Here is a 23,710-nt window from a genome sequence, read left to right on the forward strand (position 1 = left end):
TCCACAAAGTGGCAGCCTTACCTAGCTTTTCTGTGGAAGCCTTTTCTCAGGTTGTGATGCGGGCACGGCCCAATTAAAACAAACAAAATTATGTACCTTTCCATAACTGTTGTTCCAGATGTGTTGTACATGTCCATTCCACTGTAGGTTACTCCCAAGCAGTTGCATAGGAGCTGGGATCGGAGTTCATGGATATGCTGACTGCAAAACAGCTCGACCGAATCTGCCATCGTCCCTAGACTGTCGAGCGATGGCATAAGGAGCAGGGAACATATGAACTGATGATCAACTTGCTGCTCTGCAAATGTTCTGACCAGGGATCTGTGCTAGGAATGCCACTGATGATGCTTACACTCTCGTGGAGTGGGCAGTCAGGATGGCTGGTGGCAGAATACCCACCTGCTCGTAACGTGTGCGAATGCACAATGTGATCCAAGACTAAATTCTCTGAGCTGAGATGGGGAGACTTTTCATCCTGTCAGCTACCACTATGAACAATTGGGTGGATTTATGGAATGGTTTGGTTCTTTCTATACAGAACATTAGGGCACATCCAATGCCCAGTGAATGAAGCTGCTGTTTTCCCTATTTGCATGTGGTTTCGGGTAGAAAACAAGTAGGAAGATTGCCCAATTGCTATGAAAGTGGGAAACCACCTTCTGGAGGAAGCTACCGTGCGGACGTATTTAAACCTTATCCTTAAAGACGACTGTACGGCAGTTCCAACATGAGGACACGGATTTACAAGACCCTTCTAGCTTAAGTAATGGCCACTAAGAAAGCCACCTTCCATGAAAGGTATAAGGGGCAGATTGTAAATGGCTCAAATGGGGGACCCATAAGTTTCAATAAGACCAGGTTTAGGTCCCAGAGAGGGCAGGCTCTTGCATTGGGAAGTATAATCTTTCTAGGCCCTTGAGGAAACGGATAGACACCTCATGGGGAAAAAAAAACTGACTGGTTGTCCAGCTGAGGGTGGAAAGCCAATACTGCTGCAAGGCGAACCTTGATTGAGGAGACAGCTAAACCTTGAGGTTTCAATGTAGTAAGTACTCAAGGATGTCCTGAAGCAAGAAGACTCCACATTGGGAAGCTGAGAGAGAGAACCGCTTCCACTTGGAGAGGTAAGTAGCCCTGATGGAGAGCTTCCTGCTACCTAACAGGACTTGATGAACCTGCTCTGAGCAAACCAGCTCTCCAAGATTTAGCCATGGAGCTTCCAGCTTGTCAGGTGAAGGGATCTGAGGTTCAGGTGCAGTAGCTGACCATGGTCCTGAGAGATATTATCTCAAGAGCAGAAGTTTGTCCCTTGAGCATGCCAGTTTACAACCCAAAATTCAAAATCTGCCTGAAAAATTCTAAGACAGAGGTGATTGGAGTTGTAGTGGGGGGAGATTTTCTATCAGAGCACAATCAAACTCTCCCTCACCCCATCCCAGACTTTTGGGAAGTGACTAGATACCTAGTTGATATGATGGTCCTGAAGTCTGGATTCTCAGTCTCCTGGCCATTAGAGAATGTTTCTCTGGCTTAGGGTGAAGGCCTTGATGCACAGTGTTAGTTAGAAGTTAAGGAGTTAGTTAGAAGGAAGTAGAGTAGGAAGGAAGTAGAAGTTAGTTAGAAGGAAGGGAGTAAGCCGGGCAACCTGAGGCCTTGATGCACAGTGCTGGAGGCTGTAATACCAAAGACCAGAGAGGTCATGCTGGGGCAATGAGTACTTTGACTGCCTGAGTTTATAAAGAAAAATCTTTTAAAAGGACTCTTCAGATGAGGGATTGGGGAGGGGAATCATGATGTCAGGCTCTTTGCCAATCCTATAGAGAAAGTATTTATGGCAGGAACTTCCAGCTCCTTGAATCTGTTGCAGAATTTGGGAACTTTCCAATTGGTTTGGGAAATGAGCAGATTGATTGCTCAGAGTCCCCTGGTATGTGGTTCTTTGGCAAGTTTGCCTGGGTATAGAGTGCCCCTGCTAGTTTGAACAGCTTTGATGGCAGTTGATAAAGAAAAGTTGCCAATGAAGAAGAAGACTGGCTTCTAGGCTGAGGGTCTTTCTGCTGATCGTACTCTACTAGTTAATGTACGCTACCACAGACATCAGTTCAAATTAAAACTGATTGGGTTTAGCTCTAATGCTGGAATGCTAAGCAGTACAGCTAGCAGCTCACAGCCCCTTTTTGCTGACAACCCAATTTTGATCTTCTTGGATCCACAAACATTGGGCTGAGCTGATTAGGTACAATGGGATACAGAGTAAAGAAGGCTATTTGGATTTTAAATCCTAGCCAATTCACTCTCAATGTTTGCCTAGGTCTATATTTAAAAACCACCAAGGCACCAGAACTTTAAACTTATAGACTAAACTATGAATCAGAACCATTGAAAAATGACTCGCATGGAAATACAGTAAAAAACTCCAGTGTTTAGGTCATTGATAACTGGAAAACATTCTTCAGATACGCTATTTACGTTCTGTGGAAACACTATTTGGCTACAAAATGAAGCTTACAGACCAAGCAAAAGGTCTGTGCACTATCAGTGCCCAGTGATGTGGCTTGAAGAAATGATGCATCTCCAATGTTTTAGAAATTATGTTACATTCTTCATTAAGAAGTCTGCCTTCCCTATTGCTCAATGCCTCTGTACTTACCCTGAAAAACTCCCGTTTTGTTGTACTTCAGACCTTTCATATTTAAAATAGACTCAGAGAATCAACAGTAATAAAATAATGATAATCCTCAATTAAATCTAACAGATGAGGAAAGGGAGTTGCAGTATAAGACTCACACCAGTATTAAAAAAATTGACCTGCATTATATCCTTAAACAAAGATGAAGAGGGAAAATTTGGACAGCACACCATGGGCTCAGGAGAGGGGCTACCATAAGAGCTCTTCATGTGCCATTCACCATTGTTTGAAGATCTCTGATCACTTGCCATGATCCTAAATAGCCTTGTAAAGGAATTCACTCACTGCAGGAGCATCTCCTCTTGGCTAGGTGTGGCATAGCAGCTGTCTTCAACTCAGGTGCCCCTTGGTGACAGTCACTCCTTCACTGCGATGGTCTCTCTTCAGTAACTTGGGCTACCAGCCAGGTCACAATTTAGTCCACCTCTTCTGTGGTAACAGAACACTCACACAAAAACAGTCCAATGTCCTCATCAGAGGATCTTTGACCCCAACTCTAGGTCTCTGCTCTTCAGACCCTTGCCTCGGGGCTTTCTAGTGTCCTTGTCCCTTTTTCCAGACTCATGCCACCTTGCCAGTGGCAAATAGGGGAACCCAGGCCCTCCCACTGTTGTGGGTCCCACTCCTGGCTGCAGACTCCCTGGGCTCCTTCCTACCCAGACTTTCTCAAGCCTTCTTCCCTGCAGTTTCCCTAGGTTGACACTTCTTTCAGGGCTAGGTTCCCTGAACGTATTTCTCCTCTCCTTCCCCTGGGCTTCCTCCTCCCCACCTCTCTGTTGCCAAAGAGTGACTGCAGACACTCTCCCTGCAGCTCCTTTCTGCTACAAACTTACTCTCTTTACAGTAACTAGCCTGCTCCTACCCAGATGGGCTTCATGCCCCAGGCAAGCATGGCTCTCCCTTCAAGTGCAGCCAGGTAACACAACTGGCCTCCAAGGTCCACATTAACCCATTCAGGGCCTCAGTGGGGTGCATACCTCATCATTGACCTGTATTCTAAATTTATGCTGGAAGTTGCCCAGAGTAATCTTTAATGAGCCAGTGCTGCATAACATACACATTCTCAGACATCCTGTAATGTAAACCACATATGTAGCACTGGGAATAGCATTCATAACCTTTGGCTCCCAAAGCACAGGCCTGTGCCATGTAACGTAGCTTCTTTAGGTTGTGACACACAAGACTTCCCTTCCAACATGCAGTGATTAAAAGCTTTGACAGCAGGATTGAAAAACAAAACTCGTGCCTTACCTGATAATTTTCTCCAAGTCTCCAACTCTGCCCAAGATGCAACAGATGTAGCCACTCTCCCCTTCACATAGATTTGGGAGCACAACCAGACAAATTCGGGGCTCAGCCATGCTTCTTTAGATTCTTTCTTGAATACACCCAGAGCTATAACAACACTAAGTAAATAAATGCTAGGTGTTTATGATTTCACAGAGCAGAGCATTTGAAGATCTATCCAGCTATTCCAACAGCAATGCAAGTTGAACAGAAAATATGCACGTGGGCCAAACCTGCACATTAGAAGAAAAATCATGAAGTAACGCAAATCTCTCCCCAGCATATGCCTGGCTGCCATTCCTACTTTGTGATTTAAAGCCATAGCTACATAGATGGAGGAGATTCTGCAGGCTGAACTCTTCCTGAGGTGCTGCTTAGATCTCTTCACTTACTTGTGTGTCTTAGCAGCCATTTGGGAGCCTGCCAAACATATCCACGGAGGTTTCTCAGAAATGCAACACCCACACCCCATACCAAAAGATCGTTTAGAAACTTAAAGTCATCCGCCCCTCTTAAGAATAAATTACAATAGCTGGACTTTGAAATACAGAAGATTTAGAGCTGTCCACTCGCTGCAGAAAGATCTGGCAATGGTCTAAGGCGACCCAAGATTAAATGGTTGGTATGCTTCTGCCTCTCAATCTGACTAGATTCAGAGTAACCACAGTGGGGTTGGCAGACATGAGTAAGCTGTAGGAGTGGAGAGTGATGCACTAATAAGAGATGATGGGACTAAAATGGAAAAGCAGAAAATAAAGCAGTCTATGGAAAAACAAAGTGTAGCATAGAATGTCAACCAAAGATTTCATAGTATTGTACAGATAGCACAGAACAGAGTGGAAGGGCAATGCAGAATTATCAGTTAAAGACCTTTGGCTCTAGAGTTAGTTATCCACTTTTATGCAGAAGGGTCAATCTATTGAGACTAAAGCTGGAGTCAACACACTTTATGTAATGTCAATTCTCATCTTAAATTACTGGGTATTTTTATTTCCAGTTTATCACTGGGATGTGGCTGAGTAACTTCTGATCACATAATTGTGTGATCTATTTCAGAATCACAAGGAATGCCACACATACAAGTGGGAAGAGTCCATTTTTAAAATATGAGATGTAGCAAAGAACTTGACACATGGATATTTTCTAAAGTCATTTGTTTTTCTACAAATTACCTCCCACAAGGTTTAACAAAAAGAAGTGTTAGAAAAAAATCATTAAAATAAGAAGCAAGCCTTGTAAATCCTCAGGAGCCTGCATAGAAAGTGAAGTTCAGGAAGACAGTATCTTGCACCACAGTTCCAGAGGTGGAGAGCCTGGCCCTCTCGGGTATAGCTGGGGAAGGACTGGCAGATATAGCACCTGGATACAATGTGGGCTTCTCCCAAGTAGTAGAGGCAGCGTTGATGTTCACTGCTGACCAAGAAGGAACCTGGGCAGGAGGCACAGATTTTAAAGCCTGGGGTCTTCAGCATAGTCCGCATGGATTACAGGGGAAAAAAAACAAAACAAAAACCCAAACTATCTATCCTACTCAGTAAAACTACCATAAAACACTATAAATTGCAAAATTCTAAAACTAGGTACAATTTTAATTTTTTTTTTTTAAAGTGAATCACAGACTAGGACATTGAAAGTTCTGATCCGAACCATGCGGTGGTGAGATGAAATTAGAGACGCAGTCGGTCCACCCTTTTATCAGCTCAGACAAAACCATGAGGCAATCCAGGGTGCATGTGCAGACCAATGGATGCTACTTTCAAGTTCTCCAGCTCAGAATACATTGTGCGCATTCATAATATCCTCAGTGGAAGACAACAAGGACCATCGCTCAATGAAATTTTGTTTACTGGCTGGTTAATTAGTTTCTTTATAAAATAAGCACTCTGTATGGAGAAGAATCAGGCTTTTTTCCTAGAAACACTACAAGAGTGATATGAGTATGAGAACAAACAGCTTATATAAGTTCTATCCTTGTAAAAATACTCAAACTTTTTTTAAAACAACCAGTAAGGAAGTTAAACTTAAAAGGAACAATAGTCTGACATCCTATGAAAGAATATTTTTTAAATGTTTCTTATTTTTTCTTCTAAATACTTTAGCTGTTCTTGGTAGCTGAAGCAGCAAGAAAACAGAAAGAGCTTTGTTATTCTGGATTTTGAAAGGTTCATAAAAGAACAGGCATTGAAGTATCTTCAAAAAGTATGTGTCTACCTACTGGTTGGTTTTCCCCTCTTTTTGTATTTAAAATTGTAGGATCATGCATTGGTACAATAGATTGATCTGTTTCAGGGCAACTGAGAGCTTCAATCAAAACTAAACTCTGATACAAGGACCATCTCTGTATTTGTATTATATCTTTGTATAACACCTAGCACAGCAGAGCACCAGTCCTGACTAGGGTCTCTTGCTGCTACTGAAATACATGGCTAATGTGATGCAGCTGTGGCACAAGTGCCAACTTCCAACTCTGACGATGAACCAGATTCATCTGACCAAGGAAGTGCAGCTCCTGTTGATGCCGCGGTCCAGAGAGGATGGCATTGGTGAAATCACTGCCGGCTTGCCTTTCAGCAACACTGTATAAGGCTACTAGAGTGCCCAGAGATGCCCATGGTACCAGGTGCTGAACTCCAGTAGTCTGCAAATCCTCGTGAATGACCATCCAAAGCAGGTTAAACAGTTCTTGATTCACCAGCATTGCTGGTACTGAAACTTGGCAGATTGCATGCCATGGCATATGGCCTCGGGGTTGAATGCATTGGCATAGTCTCTTGCTGTTGCTGAGCTAACAAAGATGGCACGGCTGAGCCAAATGATTGCACCGTAGAGGTTGATCTCAACAAGACAGATACAAAGGCCAGAGTCAGCTAACCTGTCTGAGGTGCTATTGGTCAGCATCGAATGCACTCTACCCTCCTTTCCAGGATGTTCGCTGGACTTCAGTGCTGGGGACCCCAATGTTCTGGATGCTGTGTTCTTTGATGCTGTCTTCCGGTGCCTCTTCTTCGGTATTGGAAAAGATTGATGTTGAGCCTCTGCCAAGACCGGAGGAGTGCTCCTAATCAAAGCAAATATGCTCAGTGTGTGCCCCAAACAAGGAGGCTCTGAGGATGACATAGGGTTGCCTCCTTCAGAAGGTGCTTCGGCATGATCTCCCTGTCCTTTTTATAGTTCTTGGTTTAAAGTTCCTGCAGATTTAGCACCTGTCCCAGATCTGAGTTTCTCCTAGGCACCTGGAGTGTCATTAACCAGCACTGGCTTCTGGCCTCCATCGCAAGGCTTGAAGTCTGGAGTCTGAGGCACCAGTACCCAAACAGCAGGAACTGAAAAGTACACAAAGTACTCCAGTAAAAGAAAACCTAATATTAAAAATATCCTCATATTCAACTATCAATTAGTAACACTAAGAACAAGGTAAAACTTGCAACAGTAAGGCAGAACGCTTCAACAGTCCTGGGCAGTAAACAGGAACTAAAGGCGGTTGGGCTCTGCCCTTTAAACCATCACACACAAGCATGAAGCAGCAGGGGTTGCGTGTGCCACCATCAGGTGCTGCAGATGGAAGTCTCCGATGCTAGTGCACTGGGCATGCACACACCTGAAGTGGAATGGACATATACAATCACTCAAAGAAGAAGCAGTCATACAAAGAGGAAGTACATCAGGAAAAATGAATGAGAAAAAAAATCATACTATGAACAGGAGCTTTTAAATAACCTGTTCTATCTACAATATTGCAGAAGAAAAAAAATGTGTGAACGTCAAGAATGCTGATAAACTAGAGTATTTAGATTAAACATTTATTTTTTTCATATATTCACAAAATCTTCACAAAAGTACTGAAACTCAAAAAGGAACTAGACTTGAATCAAATACAGAGATGAAATATACAAGACAAATGAGCAGGCAAACTAAAAGGTCTTGAAAGTATTTTACTTCAGATTGAAAAATGAACAGTTCAACTGTTCTGTTTAAATAAAGATTTGCAAGATATACAGTATTTTATGAATACAATGCTGGTCATTTGAGGCAATGTAAAATACACCTCAATTTTTCCTTCATGCTTCTTTTCTCTTTTAGAAAGATACTGTTTACCAAAAAGAAACTTGCAGTCCTGGAAAAGCTATTTTCCATTAAATTTATGAAAACCATAAATTGAGGCAATCCTAAGATTCCCAACGGAATCAAGATTATCTTCCCGCTACCACCACCTTAAAATTATCACATGCTTACTGGAACACTAATATCTGCACCCTAAGAGTTAATCTGCTTTCAACAATGAGGGTGATTCTTTTTAAAAACACTTCAGTGTGGTAAATGCGATACAGATCTTTGCAAGTATTAAGTGTTTGGAACAGTTTTGCTAATAGCAGCTAACAATACTGGATTAATATAATTTATAAATAATTGTTCCCTAAGCGGTGAACATAAATCTACACATTCACAATAATCTAAAACAAAATAAATACTGTGATTATGCATAATGTGGTACAACGTGTACTAGTTTCTATGAACAAAAGCGCAACATCTTGTTAATAAAAATTATCTGATCAGAATAAAAATGTGAATCTAAAATTTAAAACATTGTCAAATTAACATCACTTTTTAAGCTCTTAATGTTTGTATGAGTAAATGTTATGAATTTCCATCTTTTGGAATATATATTTTCCTTTTTGAAGTAAAACACCAATATGTTGTTGAAAATGTTTATTTCAGTGATGACATTAGTTTGGGTCTTGTTTTAGCATTATTTCATTTAAAAAGTCATTGCACTGATCACTGCCCATTAAAGGTCAGGTTGGTCTGCAATGTTTTGTATATGTATATAAAAAAAGTAGTTCTAAAAGCTAACCGTACTTTTTATAAAAACATCATCTCCAAGACAGCTGCATTAAATGCATGCAGGTATGCTGAACACAAACTCTTTCCTCTTTAAAGAAAAAAATGTTGAAGTAAATGCCACTTAACATTCTATCATTAAAGTGCCCCCAACTTCTTTTTCAAACTATACACGTGAAGGTAATCATACATTTAATTTGCTTTCATGGCATTAATTTATTGCAACCAAAATTTAAAGTGTAACTGAACCAGACAGTGTTAAAACTTTTGATTAAAGGTAACAAATTCAATGAAGTGGTACTAGGAGGCTAGGAAAGGTTTGGGTCTTTAAGGCAATACAAACTATATTTCTATTATTTGAAGACTAATTTTTATTAGTGTCAATATAAAAATGCTTAAAAGGGGAATGAGAAAAAATATTTTAATAGGAAAATGTACTTATAGCTTTAACAGTTATTCTCTCCCACATGAGTTTAGCAAAAATATATTAAAGACCAAAAAAAATGACTTTGAGGGAAAAAAGGCACAAACAAAAGGAGTGGGATTGGAGCAGCCCAGGAATGCAAACATTTATAACAAATGGAGTTGGCTTTTTTTCTTTAAAAATGGGAGACTGCTGGCGGGGTGGTGGGAAGAGGATGACAGACAAACTGAAAACCCCCCACTGCCTAAGACGACGGAACTCTAAAAAATAAGGTGAAGGTTATTTGTCAGAGATGACCAAAAGGTCAGTGTTTACACAAAAGTACATGTACACTTTATACAAATGAGACTTCATTTGCCACCATAAACCTTTTTCTTTCTAGAGGAACAACTTCTGAAGATCATAAATGTTCTATTAAATCATTTCAATGTGAAGGAAAAGCAATTCTGAGCAATATAACTAGTAGTGTCTTTATATAGATGTTATGACGACAATTCAGATTTTCCAAACTAATCCTGAGAAAAATTCTGTTTACAATTTAAACAGTAATGTTATGTAAAAAGTATTAACAAATCCACTATTACAAATGTCAATTTTCCTATATGGTCATCTATATATACACACAATAAAATGGTATATGCAAAAATAATAAAAAATCATGCACGAATTACTTTTTCATCTTTAAAGGCTGGGTTTCCCTCAAAATACAATTTTTCACCTTTTTTTTTTTCCTTTTTTTGTGTTTTGTTTGTAATCTGCCAAACACACTGAATACTACCTCTACAGTTCAGCATGAGCTGATGGGAGATAAATTTATTTTACATTCAAGATTTTATATGCTAAATGACCCTGTTGTAGCATATGACATCAAATGATCAGCTTTTTTCCTCTTTTTGCAGTGATTAATCTTCACGATCCATTCCGTGGCGAGCTGGGAAAAAAATGCAGTTGCTAATCAATGTCTGAACAGTCTGAAGCTCCACAAGAGATCCAAGGAGTCACTATCAAACTATTCTGTAGCATGAGATCATTGCACACAGAAGAACAGTCATAAAATAGGCAACTATCTACAAAGGTCAGAAAGGGCCACGTCTCTCTTGTGTTTCCTCTTTTTGACATGGAAACACTGATGTGATTTACTGCCTTGATGCTGTTTGTTTGTCACTGAGGTACCGTGGTTTGCGTTTGTTGGACCCTGGAAGCCTTTGCTGGAGGAAGAGCGAAATAACCTTGCTGATCCATGCTGTAAAAGAAAAAGGACATGGTAAATCAACATTAGAGTAAATAGAATATGGCTGTTACAACACTTGTATTACTGGTTAATAAATAAAAACACTACAGCTTCAAGAGACAGTGCATTTGAAAAGAGCTTGACATGAAGGGAAGAATCACATCTGTGCTTAGCCTGAAGCACAGAAGTTCTCTTTCACTTCAGCAACCTCAGAAGAGACACAAACAAGATGCTGGGCTCCAGCCCTTAAATAATACAATTAAAAGAACGACAGGATTACATAACTTAATTCAAGGTACAAAGTGAAGTATTAGTCCCTGTGTTTTAAAAAGGATAAGACTGTTTTTTTCTTGTGTGCTACATGCAAGCCAGAACTGTAACAGTTGCACTATACCTTACTGAAACAGATTCAGAGTCAAGAAAATGGGAGTGATGAGGATCACCCAATGGTATTTCTTGCACAAGGAGAGGGCAACATTCACCCACATCACAATGCACAGAATGTGCTTTATGGTTCACCCTTTGAGATACATAGGGCCTAGTTTGCAAAGTGTCTAATTTAGTATTCGCTGGAAATCTTTAATAGATGTCTGTAAAAATATTTACATCTAAATAAGTAGAAAAATAGTTCTGAAACACTACCATTCAGGAATAAAGATCCAGACTAATATTTAAGCTGTTCTAACTATATTCCTGTAAAAAATGACACGTCACCAGAAACTGAAGCTGTGCAAATCGAACACTGCTTTGAAATCATGATTTTCCAGACTACTGTATTGTCACAGGACTACTGTTTAACAAGAGGGACTTCGCCTTTTGGTGTTTGAGATTGTCAGTCAAATTATTTTTTATCATAATTTTTTTGGGGGGGGGGGGGAGTTTGATCTTTATGCTAAACTAATTAAATATGCATTTCTCCAATAAAAAAACAGAAACTCGTAATTTGGGAGGCAGGTCTTAAATTTGAATATAAATCCTTATAGTACAGCTAAAAGCAGGTGACAGCTAACATGTCAGGCTCATTTTCTCTGGGGGTAATCACGCAAAACTCTATTTGTGCAATACCTCACGAGGAAAATAGCCCTCTTACTCTACTGTGGTTTAAAAATAGAAATGAAAGTCAGCAGGAAAAAAAAGAAAGGCTCCACATTTTCACCACAAACTGTCCTTTCCATAAGGTCTTCATACTTTCAGGATAACAGATACCATTAAAGTAATTAAAACGTTTAAGATTTCTTTTAAACATTTCACAAACCTGCGATTTGTTTGTGCTGTTGGATGTATTAGCTGTTTGGCTGCTTTGCCTTTTCCCACTGGACTGGGAGGATTCCAGTGCTATTTCTTGTGACCCCACTCTGTTTGTAGTAGACTGATGGCAACTCAACTGTTTAGAGGTTTTGCATGGTGTTCCGTCAGAATCCTTCATGCAAATATAGGTATTAGTAAATTTATATTTTTTAAATAAAACTAAAGTGGACAAAATTGAGGAGATAAACATGCTGGTCCTGCTAAATATTAATCCTCTTAATCCAGGACTCTAAAAACAACCAACAAATGGGTGCTGGCTTGCAAATACATTGATGCATGACTGATTCCATGAGATCTTTAAATTAGTATATTAAACCAGATTAAAGAAATAAAAATGGAGAGTATTCAAACAAGTGTTTATCAGGTAGTTTTGGAATTTTTCCTACATTATATTTATTTCTACCTATCTCTTTTGAAACACAGGTATTTTACAGATGAAAAGGAGGCAAAGAATGTGATTGTACTCATATAAGGGAGAGCACTTTTCATACAGATGTAGAGGTACATTATGTCAGTTATGTGTTTTCTGGCAAAACAATTTATTAGAATCAATAGGAGTTATATGAAGAGCTTCACCTTACATACATCTGAGATATGTAGGAAATGATTGGTTATGCCTATATTGTTACACTGTGTACATATACAAAAAAAGAGAAAAAAATCTAATCAAGTTTCAAACAAAAACTTTTAATACTTACTACATCACTAGAGCTGGACAAAGTAGAAGATGAGGAAGACAATGGACCTGATGAAGAGTTTGAAGAATGTTTACTGAGTGTTTCTGAAGTTTTACTTCTAGATTTTCCCAGTGCTTCATTCACTTCAGAGAGATTATTGTTACACTTGTCCAGCTGCTGAGTATCTACTATCAAAGTTACTCCATTACCTGGAAGGGTAAATGGAAGAAAGAGTATTAATTTCTGTTAAGTGCTGCATTTTGCAAATATAGCACAGCATTTCCTCAGGAGTAGTCCCAGTGAAGTCAATGAACTGCACATATGAGTCAGAGCTTCGGGACTGGACTCACACTCAAAAACCCAACTACCGTATGTGAGGAAAAACTGCCACCAACTATGCATAGTCCAACTACATGAAAGTTCGAAAGGGAAAAAGCATTTTTGGGGTCTATCAGTTAGCTCTCCTTGTCTTGGATAGGATTGTTTTGGGATAGATTTTCAAGAATGCTCAGCTATCTACGAGTCTAAATAAAATGACCCAATTTATAAAGTGCTTATCACCCAACAGCTCCCATTTTTCCCTCAATGGGATCCCCTGGGTGCTCAACAGTCCAAAAAAATCTGGCTTCTTTATTTGGGTTCATAATGGGAATTATTGGGTGCAGAGCTCTTCTGAAAATCTCGCCCTGGGTGTTTTTGTGAAAAGTGGTAAAATAAGGAGCAAGAGTAGCGTTGAGGGAGAAGCAGTCACATCAAAACAGGGTAGACTATGTTAAGGCAATTCTCACTATTGTATAAAACTAAATTGTTCTGGTTTCTTATATATAGACAGAAACTGCTTCTTTAGTTAAAGAGGAGATGTAAAATGCCCTGTTCGTATTTAGACCTACGCCCTTTAACTGGTCTGGGTCAAAGGCAGCAACATTTTTTTACATTGCTGACCATGCAAAAAGCTTGCAAAGCAAGCATCACGCTGGGTAGCCAAATCTTACCATTGTATGAAGACTCAGTCCGACTCTGCATTCCCCAGTGCTTTGATATCCACTCTCTGTATGAGGCCACTTCTTGCGTTACTCTAATTATTCTTCCTAATATACTGTAAAGAAAACAAAAACAAAAGCAAAACCACGGATTAGTTTTAAATACACAGGAATATATGTAACTAATGGTTTGACTTGACATTTAAACTTTTACCTTTCAGTTTCATTGTTGGGATAATATTTAGCTATTGGTGATACAGCATGGCTCAAAACAACATATGCATAATCAAAGGCCTGTTTCACTTGCATGGCACCATATGAACTCCTCCCAACATCATTACCTTAAAAATAAATACATAGATAATCCATTAATTCTATGCAATGCTTACTGACTTTGAAACACTGGAGTAAGAGCTCACAGAAAAATGAGCTTTTAGAAAAAAAAAGGATTTGCTTTCTTTGAAATTCTGACCCACCTTAAATCATTTCTTGTGTGGGATAAAATTCAAACATTAATGAACTGAGAAAAAGACACAAAGGAATCTAAAACCCCAGAGGTAACTGGAATCTATGATACAAGTAGATGTCAAAATTGGAAAATCCATACACAATGTGAAAAAGAAAGCATATACTGTATAAAGAATAAATGCACCTATTTTTGTGTCATCTTCCACATGAGGTTTCAAATAAATAAGGCTTTGTAATAGCAATAATCATTCTTTAGTCACTGTCAATTATACCAAAAACTGAACCCTATTAATGGAAAATCAATGTTGTAACAACACACAGTGAAATCACTAGGTATTCAGAAAAAAGAACAGGAGTACTTGCGGCACCTTAGAGACTAACAAATCTTTTTGCGGATACAGACTAACACGGCTGCTACTCTGAAACTAGGTATTCAGGTCACTTTAACTCATGCCATAGTATCCTGTTGGTTCTATAGAGATGACAGGCTAACCCCTATTTCTGGAATGCTTTATAAATAAAATGAGCATTTTCTCTTGGAATTCATAAACACAGTCTTCAAAAACTGAATGAGGATTTTTTTTAAAAAAAATAGTTAAAGAAATTACTTTTCCTGTTTGACTCCTTTGGGTTAAATTTTTGAGCCTACTCAGTATGCCATAGTTGACATTTTGCATATTAAACTATGATACCTGGCTGTAGTGGATCTTCAATATATAGCATTGATGGTCTATAGCCATCCAGCATACTCTTTTGCACTTCATCTTTAGCCACATATGAACCACCATCCTTTATTCGGATTCCAGTCTTCAGGTAATTGAAGTGACGTCCATATAATTCAAAAAATTCTATTAAAAGGACACCATAGTTGGCACTGTGGATACAGGCATCTTCCCTGGGATGTAGCTATTAAACAAGGAAAAATAAACTTGTTTTCTCTTGTCTTAAAGATTCCAGACTTCAAAAGTTTTTTATATTCCTTTTTATGGACCAGAAATAACCTATCTATATGCAATTATCTTCCTTGACTTAAGCTGTTTAAAGTATTTAATAGTTGACAGTATCAAAGCATTTTACAGCATTCTTGTGAGGCAAGCAAGCATCCCCCAAATTTTACAGATGCAGAAACTACGTGAATTTCCAAGGCAACCAGAAAAGTTTGTGTCAGAGCATGGATTACAGCTCTGGAGTTCAATTCCCAGACCTGTGTGCTTGGAACACAGGCATAATTTAGCCTGGCCAGCTGGCTAAACATGGGCCATACACTACTGTGTATGGATTCTGAAGTATGAGTAACTGGCTGAAGTTGCCTTTTAGAATATGTAAAAACTTAAGTGGATATCAATGCATTTTACTGATCACAAAAATGCCATTAGTCATCAAAAGCGAGATCTGGGTTGAGGGTAACTAAATGTTCTTAAAACGATGTATGCTTGCTCAGCTCATTTGCTTAATACCCAGAATATTCTTTTAGTTGATCACTATTTCACAGCTGCTGTGGGGTTCCAACTCTGGGAACAGACTAAAAAGCCTGATTGTCAAGCTAGTCTTCTACTATGAATGTATGAAAATATATTTACTATTAAAGCATATCATTTATTCAAAGTTAAAACATATATGGAAAAGCCAGAACGTGATATATTCCAAATTTCTGCAGTACTTCTCATGAGTACGATAATATTGCTATACAGATATTTGTGCATTATATAATTAGTGCCAAAATATTTTATTACAATTAGCTGAATCCTCTAGAAATGAATAACACAGGTGATCCCATGTAAGTGTTTGGGATAACTAACCAAAGACAAAGGAAACAAAACCATGAGTCACATACTCATAGAAAATATACAGCAAGTATAACCCAAAATGAACAGGTATTATAAAGATATCTGCAGCTAATTGTTAATCTGATAATGTATGCTGTGCTAATTAAATAAAAAAAGTGATAAAACGTATGGAGGTAAGCCTAGTTTCCCATGAATGATATATCTGATACTGATATACCAAAGTGCTTCAATCTGTGGGTGTGAAATCAAATGTTAAAAGTCTTGAAGATGTTATGCTTTAGTTTCAATCTGATTAAAAGTATTTGGGCTATAGGAAACTGAAGATACATCATCACTGCAGTATAAGAACATATCTTCCCAGGATTGAAAAATGGGAGGAATGAATAGAAAATTAAATTGTAACAGAAGTGGGGATTTTTTTTTTTTTTAAATAAAAGAAATATAGAAGCAACTTAGAAAAGTAATACTATATTGCCATTTTGGGATTCTGGGACATTACAATACACTCCTCTACTCAAAGCATTAAAATGCCACCTGAAACCTCTTGATAACATTATGCAAGCATTAGTACACAATTATCCTAGATACCTACATATTTTACGTACAGCTGACAAATGCCCAAGTCGTGTACAGAGAAGACAAGATCGAGGAAAGGAAGAGAAGCGGACAAGAAAATTAATCCTGCCAATACCATAAGTATTTACAATTAATACTTTTATTAGATCTTGGGGGTTTTAACATGAACAAACCACTTGTGCTTTACTCATGGCTGTGATATGGTCCAAACCTCTTAATGGAATACAGCTTTAATATGCATTGTTGGTGGCTACATTAGTCTTTATTCCTTAGGAATTTTCATCTAATTTAAAGCATAAATCTGCATGAATCACAAACTGATTCCACTGGATTGATTCAGGTTCATAGTTATCAAGGATGTTAAACCACTGAAGACAATTTTTCCCCTCACCACGTAATTTGTTTTTGGGTTTTAGTGAGATATATGGTTAGCCTTTGATGGATGTTAATCACCTGTGTTAATGAAATTTATGGTTGTATTCCATGCCAAAAAACCCCACCATCTGAACGGTCTCCCTTTTGCGTCTTCTTGAGAGAGAAATGAAATGGTCATGACTTAAGCTACCCTCTCACTCTTAGAGCAGCTCTATGCTGCACACTCTTTACAGCAGTGTGCAGTGTACATACACTGCATGCCTTCCTAGCATGGGTATAAACAGCAGGGTAGAGACAGTGAGGCACTGCTTTAGCGAGTAGCATATACACACATGCCAGAACCTTAGGGTTTATACTCCACATGGTTCTCTATATGCTCAAGCAGCAACTCTCATGGCCACACTGCTATTTTTAGCAGCACAGTGTCCCACTGTCTCCCCACTGCAGGAGTCTTTCTCCATCGCAGGAAAAGACTCCAGCAGCAGGGAAAGGATCTGGCAGCTCCCTACAGCAGGGACAGACTCCACCAGGATGGATCTGTCAGAGCCTTTCCCTGCTTGCAGCTAAAGACTCTAGCAGCGGAGAAAGGCTCTGGCAGGAAGGAGGCAGCAGGGAAAGGCTCTGGGAACTCACTGTGGCCGGAACCTTTCCCTGCTACCTTCCAGAGCCTTTCACTGTCATGTGTAGCTATGCATATGCTAGTGGTATACAGTGTAGACATACCTCTAAGGTGGTCCCCAACAGAATAACATGATGTCTCTTGTACTACCGCTGTTCAGAATGAATCCAGAGTTTAAACAAAGAATTTCAGGCTAAAGGAATGCCAAGAAATTACCTTAAATGTGGTTCTATTCTGAAAAGTGGCTATATAATAAAAAGAGATACTCAGTCAACAGAACCATGTGCATGCACACATGCATGTGGTAGTAGCACTAAGAATCAGATCTGCCAACTTCAGATAAAAATGTTTAGACTACTTTTTATACTTGTTAAACCCTCCAAAGCAAAACACAGCTATGAATGTGAGATCTGGATTATAATCTGTCATATTTTCACCAAGTTTTTAAACTAAATTCCAATTGTAGAACCAAATTCTGTCCTCATTTACAACTGTGCAACTCAACTGTAGACAATGAGGTCTACAGGCATAGAGTGCAGAGTCTGGCCTTCACTGGTAATGTTTCTGATGTTGCATGAGCAGGAAAGAACATCTTGATTTTCAGAGCGAGGTTCAGCTGGCAGTTAAGGGGAATATTTATATTATTTTAAGACTTTTTAACTGAGCAAATTTAATCGGCAAATCACTGAGTGACAGACCTGCAATGCTATGATGCCATTTTTACAGTCACTTTTCAGAGTAGAACCATACTATAAATTTGAGGAAAAATGTAAAAACAAAAAATAATTTTAAGTTAAAATGCTTAAGTAACTTAAAACAAGAAACAAATCCTTTTTGCCCTAATGGCATCAATAATTTCATTTAACTTACCTGGAGGAAGCTGACAGCCATTAAAAAAAGACTATAAGAACCAATTCCACCTGTGAATACTTCATTAAGGTCCCTCTGTAACAGGAACTGTTTTAATACTAAAACTAGATATGGTAATACAGGATATTTCTGAAAAAGAACAACACGGATGTTAGGCTAATATTGTACATATGTACACATTTGCTGTGAAAACTACACCAAAATTGGCTGTTCATAAACATTGAGACCAAGATAAACATATAAACACTGACTCACTATATAAAATGGTAAAGTGATGGCCAAAAAAAGACATCTTTTGGCATTTTTTGGACATGTAACGGAGAAGAGGTGGATTTAATGCAGCTTATGGACAGAACAGTTTTTGCATTTAAATTAATGAGGGGAAGTGGTCTTCTATTACTAATATCTATTTCAATAAATACAACAGTAGAGAGGAAATGAGCTGGTTTTGTTTGAATCAAACACACAGACATACTTCTTTTCTTACAAGATTAGACAAATATGCACTGAGAACAAAGGGAAAGTCTCTCCAATGTGTAGTAGGACACTTAACAGGTAACAAAGCTCCCCACTTCTCAGCTGATATCCAAAACAAACTGAGGTCTCGATCCTGCAGACACTTATAACTTAACACCTTTGGAGTAGCCCATTGAAGTACCTATTAAATACAAAGCCATTAAATCTACGAACTATTTCAGAAAGTACAGTCACTTACCTTACAGTGACTGGTTCTTAAGAGGTGTTTTGTCTGCAGGGATCCCAGTCTGGGTTTCTGGCTACCAGTTCTCTCTCTATGGAGCTGGGTTTCAGGGGTCTTATCTAAATAGACTGCAGGACCCCGCCCCCCCCCCAGCACACTAGGCATCAAATCTAGTACCTGGAACTAGTGAGTAGTGCTGGACAGAAGTATGTACTAAAGTTCCAAATTGCTGCCCTGCAACTTTTTGATATAAGGACATTTCTCAAGCATGCCAAGGAGATCATTTGGGTCCTAGTAGAGTGTACTTTAATATGAGAGGGTGGAGCTAATTAATTTAGTTCAGAGGAGATGTTAATGCCATCCAATATCTATTTCATGAAAGTCTTTGGGTCATAACAGTCCACCCTCCAGGCCCGTCCCCAGGTTTCTACAAATAGTCTAGGTGACTTACAGAAAGGCTTTTTTCTACGGAGGTAGTTGGAGAGGGCCCTCAAGACAGAGCATGTCTAGTTTTGGTCCTTCATGTGTTTAATGAGTTTTTGTTTTTGTAGCTGTCAAGGGAGACACATTGGAAGGTTTATGTATTGATTCAAAAGGAAGTCTGAGACCATGTTTGGTGAGGTCCAAGAGTAACCTTGTCTTTGTGAAATATAGTATAAGGAGGTTCCACTATTAACACCTGAATCTTGCTCAACCTTTGAGCAGAGGCAACAGCTACTAAAAAGGCTGTCTTCATAGAAGGGTGGCATAAAGAGTATGAAGCTAAAGGTTCAAAGGGGTGGGGGGAGATTAATTAGGTCCAGGAATACAATATTTAGGTCTCAGGAAGGGGAAAGTCCATTACTGGGGAAAGTGTGTGGATCACATCTTTTCAAGAAAGTAGACATAGATGGATGTCAGAATACACTGGAGAGTGACAAGCAGATATTGTGGCTAAATGAACCCTAACCAAACTGGCTGAATGTCCCGAATGTTTCAAGGGTAACTAGTCCATAACAGGAACAGATGTCCATGGATTGAAGATCATGCTGAACATCCCAGAGTGAAAACAGTTTCCATTTGGAAATATACATTTGTCTTGTAGAAGCCTTTATGCTTTGAAGCAATATATCTTGTACCTCTATGGAGCGGCTCCTGACTATAGCACATAACCAGCTAGCATCAGATATACAGACCAGGGGTTTATGTGTATGATCGGAGTACCAGAACTGATGTACCTATGCTGGTACTATCAATATTAGCCAGCCATTGTCCTGACTTACTCTTCTGGAGACTAATGGGATTAGCAGGAGGGCATACATCAACTGTCCGTTCCAATGGATCAGGAATGCATCCAAATGGGAGCCTGGATTCATGTGTCCTTGGGAGCAAAAATGCCAAGCATTTCTTATTCAAGTTGGTGGCAAACAGGTCTGTGGTTGGAAACCTCATTTGAGGAAGATTTGATTGAGGACCAAGTCTTTGGAAGTCTGCTCATGACATGTAAAACACTTACTGTTGAGTTAGTCTGCCAGATTGCTCTGAGTAGCTGGTAGTGTAGAGCTATGAGACTGATTTAGTGTTGTTATGCACTAGTCCTGTAGATGAAACCGCTTCTTGTCAGAGAACAGATGATGTCACTCTACCTTTTCTGTTGACATACTGTGTTACTGTAGTCCATCAGGACTTGAATGGTAGCCCCCTGGAGAAGGGGCAGGAAAGATATGCATGCTAAATATATCACATTCCAGTCCAAGTATAGATGAGACTCTGTTGGGGATCACCAACCTTGTTTCTGAAGACTGTCTAGGACTGCCCCCAGTCTTGTTTAGAACCATCGGTTAACTGAGTTTTGGTGAGAGACGGGAACGTGAATGTGATGCCTTGGTAGGCTTTTTGCGGGTCTTTCCACCAGTGTAGAGAGGACAAGACTTCTAAGGGACCTACAACCTGCATGTTCATGCTGTAAGTGCCAGGTTGATTATAACTACCATTGAAGAGGCAGAGGGCAAAATCCATAATACAGTATCACAAGTGTGAGGATGCCATGTGGCCCAACAACCCAAGAGTCCTTCTCTACGGTTCTCAGTTGACTGTATACATTTGAAATGAAATACACCATGGTGCAAAATCTCCCCAGCAGGAGATAAGCTCTCACTGACCTGGAGTCAAAAACTGCTCCTATGAATATCATTGTTTGAGTGGGCATGAGAACAGACTGATTGATCTTGAGGACTAATGAGAAGAGGTAGAGAACTGTTTGTACTCTCTGGTGATCTATTGTGGAGGAGTTAGCCCAAATCAGCCAATTATCGAGGTATGGATAAATGTGGAGGCTCTGTCTTCATACATAGGCTGCCACTAGCTAGAAGCATTTGGTAACAATTGTTGGTGCTGTGGGAAGTCCAAATAATAGTATTCTGTACCTGTAGTGCCCATTTCCACCTGTGAAATAGAGGTACTTTCTGTGGGCTCATTAGACACATGGAAGTAGGCATCTTGCAGGTCAAATCTCACCCTGTCTACATCCTCAACACTGGTATGTATTATAGAAGCTAGAATGATCATCCTGAACCAAACGGATGAATATGTCATTCGCCTGAAGTCTAGAATGAGGCATCATTCTCCTTCCTTTGTCAGGATAAGGAAGTACCTTCTCCATTGCAACGATCTGTAGAAAGTAGTCCACCTTTTCTTTCAGCAGTATTTCATGAGAGGGGTCCCCAAGGAGGGACAGGGCTAGAGGATGAAAAGATGTTAAGGACTGAAACTGGAACCCATAGCTTTTGTTGATGAGTTCCAGGATCCAGCAGTCTGTAGTGATTCCATTCCAACACTCCAAAAATAGAGAAAGATGGTTGCCAAATGGGGGACAGAGAAGTATACCTCATATAGATCAGTCCAAAACTCGACCATGGTGTCAAACTTGCTGCTTCTGGTTAGATACTGTGTGGCTTGTAATAGTAGAGGAGGTCAGTAGCAAGGTCTTTTCCTGGGAGAGTCTGAGGATTGTTCCTGGTAATAGTACAAGGAGGCTGGTGTTTGCATAGGTAAGGTTTGATGTCTACCTTGTCTCCTTCTCTGAGCTGGAATCTAGAGATGGAGGGACTGAAGTGTTGTTCTAAAGTCTCCGAATGAGAGGAGTGCTTCCTCTGTCTTGACGTTAAAAAGGCCATGATCTTCCAATGACAGGTCCTCAATTGTGAGGTCTCAACTTCTTTTGGTATGCAGTACCAAATGATTGCAGTCATAGCGACCTGTGCATGGTGACAGAAATAGCCACTGTCCTTGCAGCTGTGTCAAACACATCTAGTGCTGTCTGTAATACAGACTTGGCAATCAGTTGACCCTCAGAAGATGAATTAAAGTCCACGTATACTGAATCCTGTGGAAGTCTGTCCATGAACTGGAAGATTTGTCCCAATTGAAGTAACCACACTTTGCTAACAATGCATAGTAATTTGCTTTGTTACTTGGAAGCTCGAAGAAGAGTAGATCTTTCTTCCAACCAGATCCAGTTTCTTGGCTCTTCATCACTTGAATAACTTAGGACAGCCACATTTTGTTTTTCTGCAGCTATTACCAGAGATTCTGGAATAGGATGGGTGTAAAAATACTTGAATCCCTTTGAAGGGACTTGATAAAGACCATCTGTCTTTTAGAAGTGGCTGAGGCCTGCCACAGATCCTTGGCCATTTCAAGGATGCCCTCATTCATGGGCATCACTAGTCTGCCTGGAGCCACAGAGTGGAAGATACCAAACAGTTTGTGACTTTTCTTGGACAACTTCTGAAGGGATCTCTAAGATGTCTGCCACTCACTTCAGTAGGCCTTAAAATCATCAACAGTGGATGGGACAAAGGGATCAACTGCTTTATCCAGTAAGGATGAAGAAATCACCACAGGTACAGAAGGGTTTGCCTATTCCTCTTGATGATCACCACTACTCTGAATGTCTTGCTCCAGCTTGTGAAGTTGACCCCGTTGAAGTACTTGTGTTGTTCTAGAAGGCCCAGCAAAATGAGGCAGTTTATTTCTAGGTGAAAGGGGTCTTGGTGATCGGAGTCCCAAAAATGGAGTTTGATAATTCTATGGTAGCCAATAAGGCCAGATCTGCACACCACAGTAGTATAGCATGTGAAGCCAAGGTGGAGAGATTCAGGAAGTTGAACCCCTCTTGACTCATGTCTCTTACAGTGGGTAGAAGAGTGTCCTGAAATCTCCTCCTCTGGCTCCCACTCATGAACTGATCCAGGGAAGAGAATCATAACCCTGGGAAAAGGGCTCCTGAAATATCCCGATGAAGAGGAAGCAGATGAATAGAAGGGCTAAACTCTGAAGAGAAGGATTTTGAAAAGCCTGGGATGATCTTTCATGAGATACGGTTATCTGTACCAAAAGAGGCTGATGTTCCATAATCTTCAACTTACAGCCCAGATATAGGCCTTATAGATGTTATCTGAGTCAGGTTGAGAAAAGAAAATTATAGTTAGGCCCTAATAGCTAAGTCTCTAGACATTATAAATGTACACTGTAACGAGACTGCACGCACAGAGGAAAGCGATACTGTGAAGATTGACGCTGATGAGTCGTGTGCAAAAGAGCATGCATCAGGCAGTAAAGCTGATCTGCAGTGTGGATCAGGCTTTGAAGGAAGAGCAGTGGTAGAGTGACAAGTACACCTCTATGCCGATATAATGCGACCAGATATAACACATACAACGCGGTAAAGCAGGCCTCCCCCGCACCCCAGGATCTGGGAGGCAGGAGCTGTGGGGGGGGCACTTCTGGGGCCCCTGCAGGCCCAGAGTGGCCTGGGTAATTAGTGGGGGGCTGGGAGAAGCCCGCTCTGCTTCCCTCGCTTCAGCCCCAGCCATGTCGCTCAGGGGAGGGGGTTTGAG

General features: G+C 39.9%; 1 protein-coding gene across 3 annotated transcripts in view; it reads right to left on the reverse strand.

Moving 5' to 3' along the window:
* Nucleotides 1–7,884: 7,884 nt before the first annotated feature.
* TENT4B (terminal nucleotidyltransferase 4B) overlaps nt 7,885–23,710 on the reverse strand; it is a 51,771-nt gene continuing 35,945 nt past the window's right edge. Inside the window, exons 6-13 of one of the 3 annotated variants that reach the window (XM_073307665.2) lie at nt 18,131–18,259; nt 16,283–16,297; nt 14,596–14,809; nt 13,650–13,776; nt 13,448–13,551; nt 12,477–12,664; nt 11,726–11,890; nt 7,885–10,482 (exon numbers count right to left, since the gene is read on the reverse strand). In XM_073307665.2, coding sequence (XP_073163766.1) covers nt 10,303–10,482; nt 11,726–11,890; nt 12,477–12,664; nt 13,448–13,551; nt 13,650–13,776; nt 14,596–14,809; nt 16,283–16,297; nt 18,131–18,259 — 1,122 coding nt within the window. In that variant the 3' untranslated portion in view covers nt 7,885–10,302. The remainder of the gene's footprint in view (nt 10,483–11,725; nt 11,891–12,476; nt 12,665–13,447; nt 13,552–13,649; nt 13,777–14,595; nt 14,810–16,282; nt 16,298–18,130; nt 18,260–23,710) is intronic. The other 2 variants (XM_073307668.2, XM_073307666.2) reach the window with 2 other exon arrangements.

The sequence above is a fragment of the Lepidochelys kempii genome, chromosome 12, assembly GCF_965140285.1.
Source record: "Lepidochelys kempii isolate rLepKem1 chromosome 12, rLepKem1.hap1, whole genome shotgun sequence".
Lineage (NCBI taxonomy): Eukaryota > Metazoa > Chordata > Testudines > Cheloniidae > Lepidochelys > Lepidochelys kempii.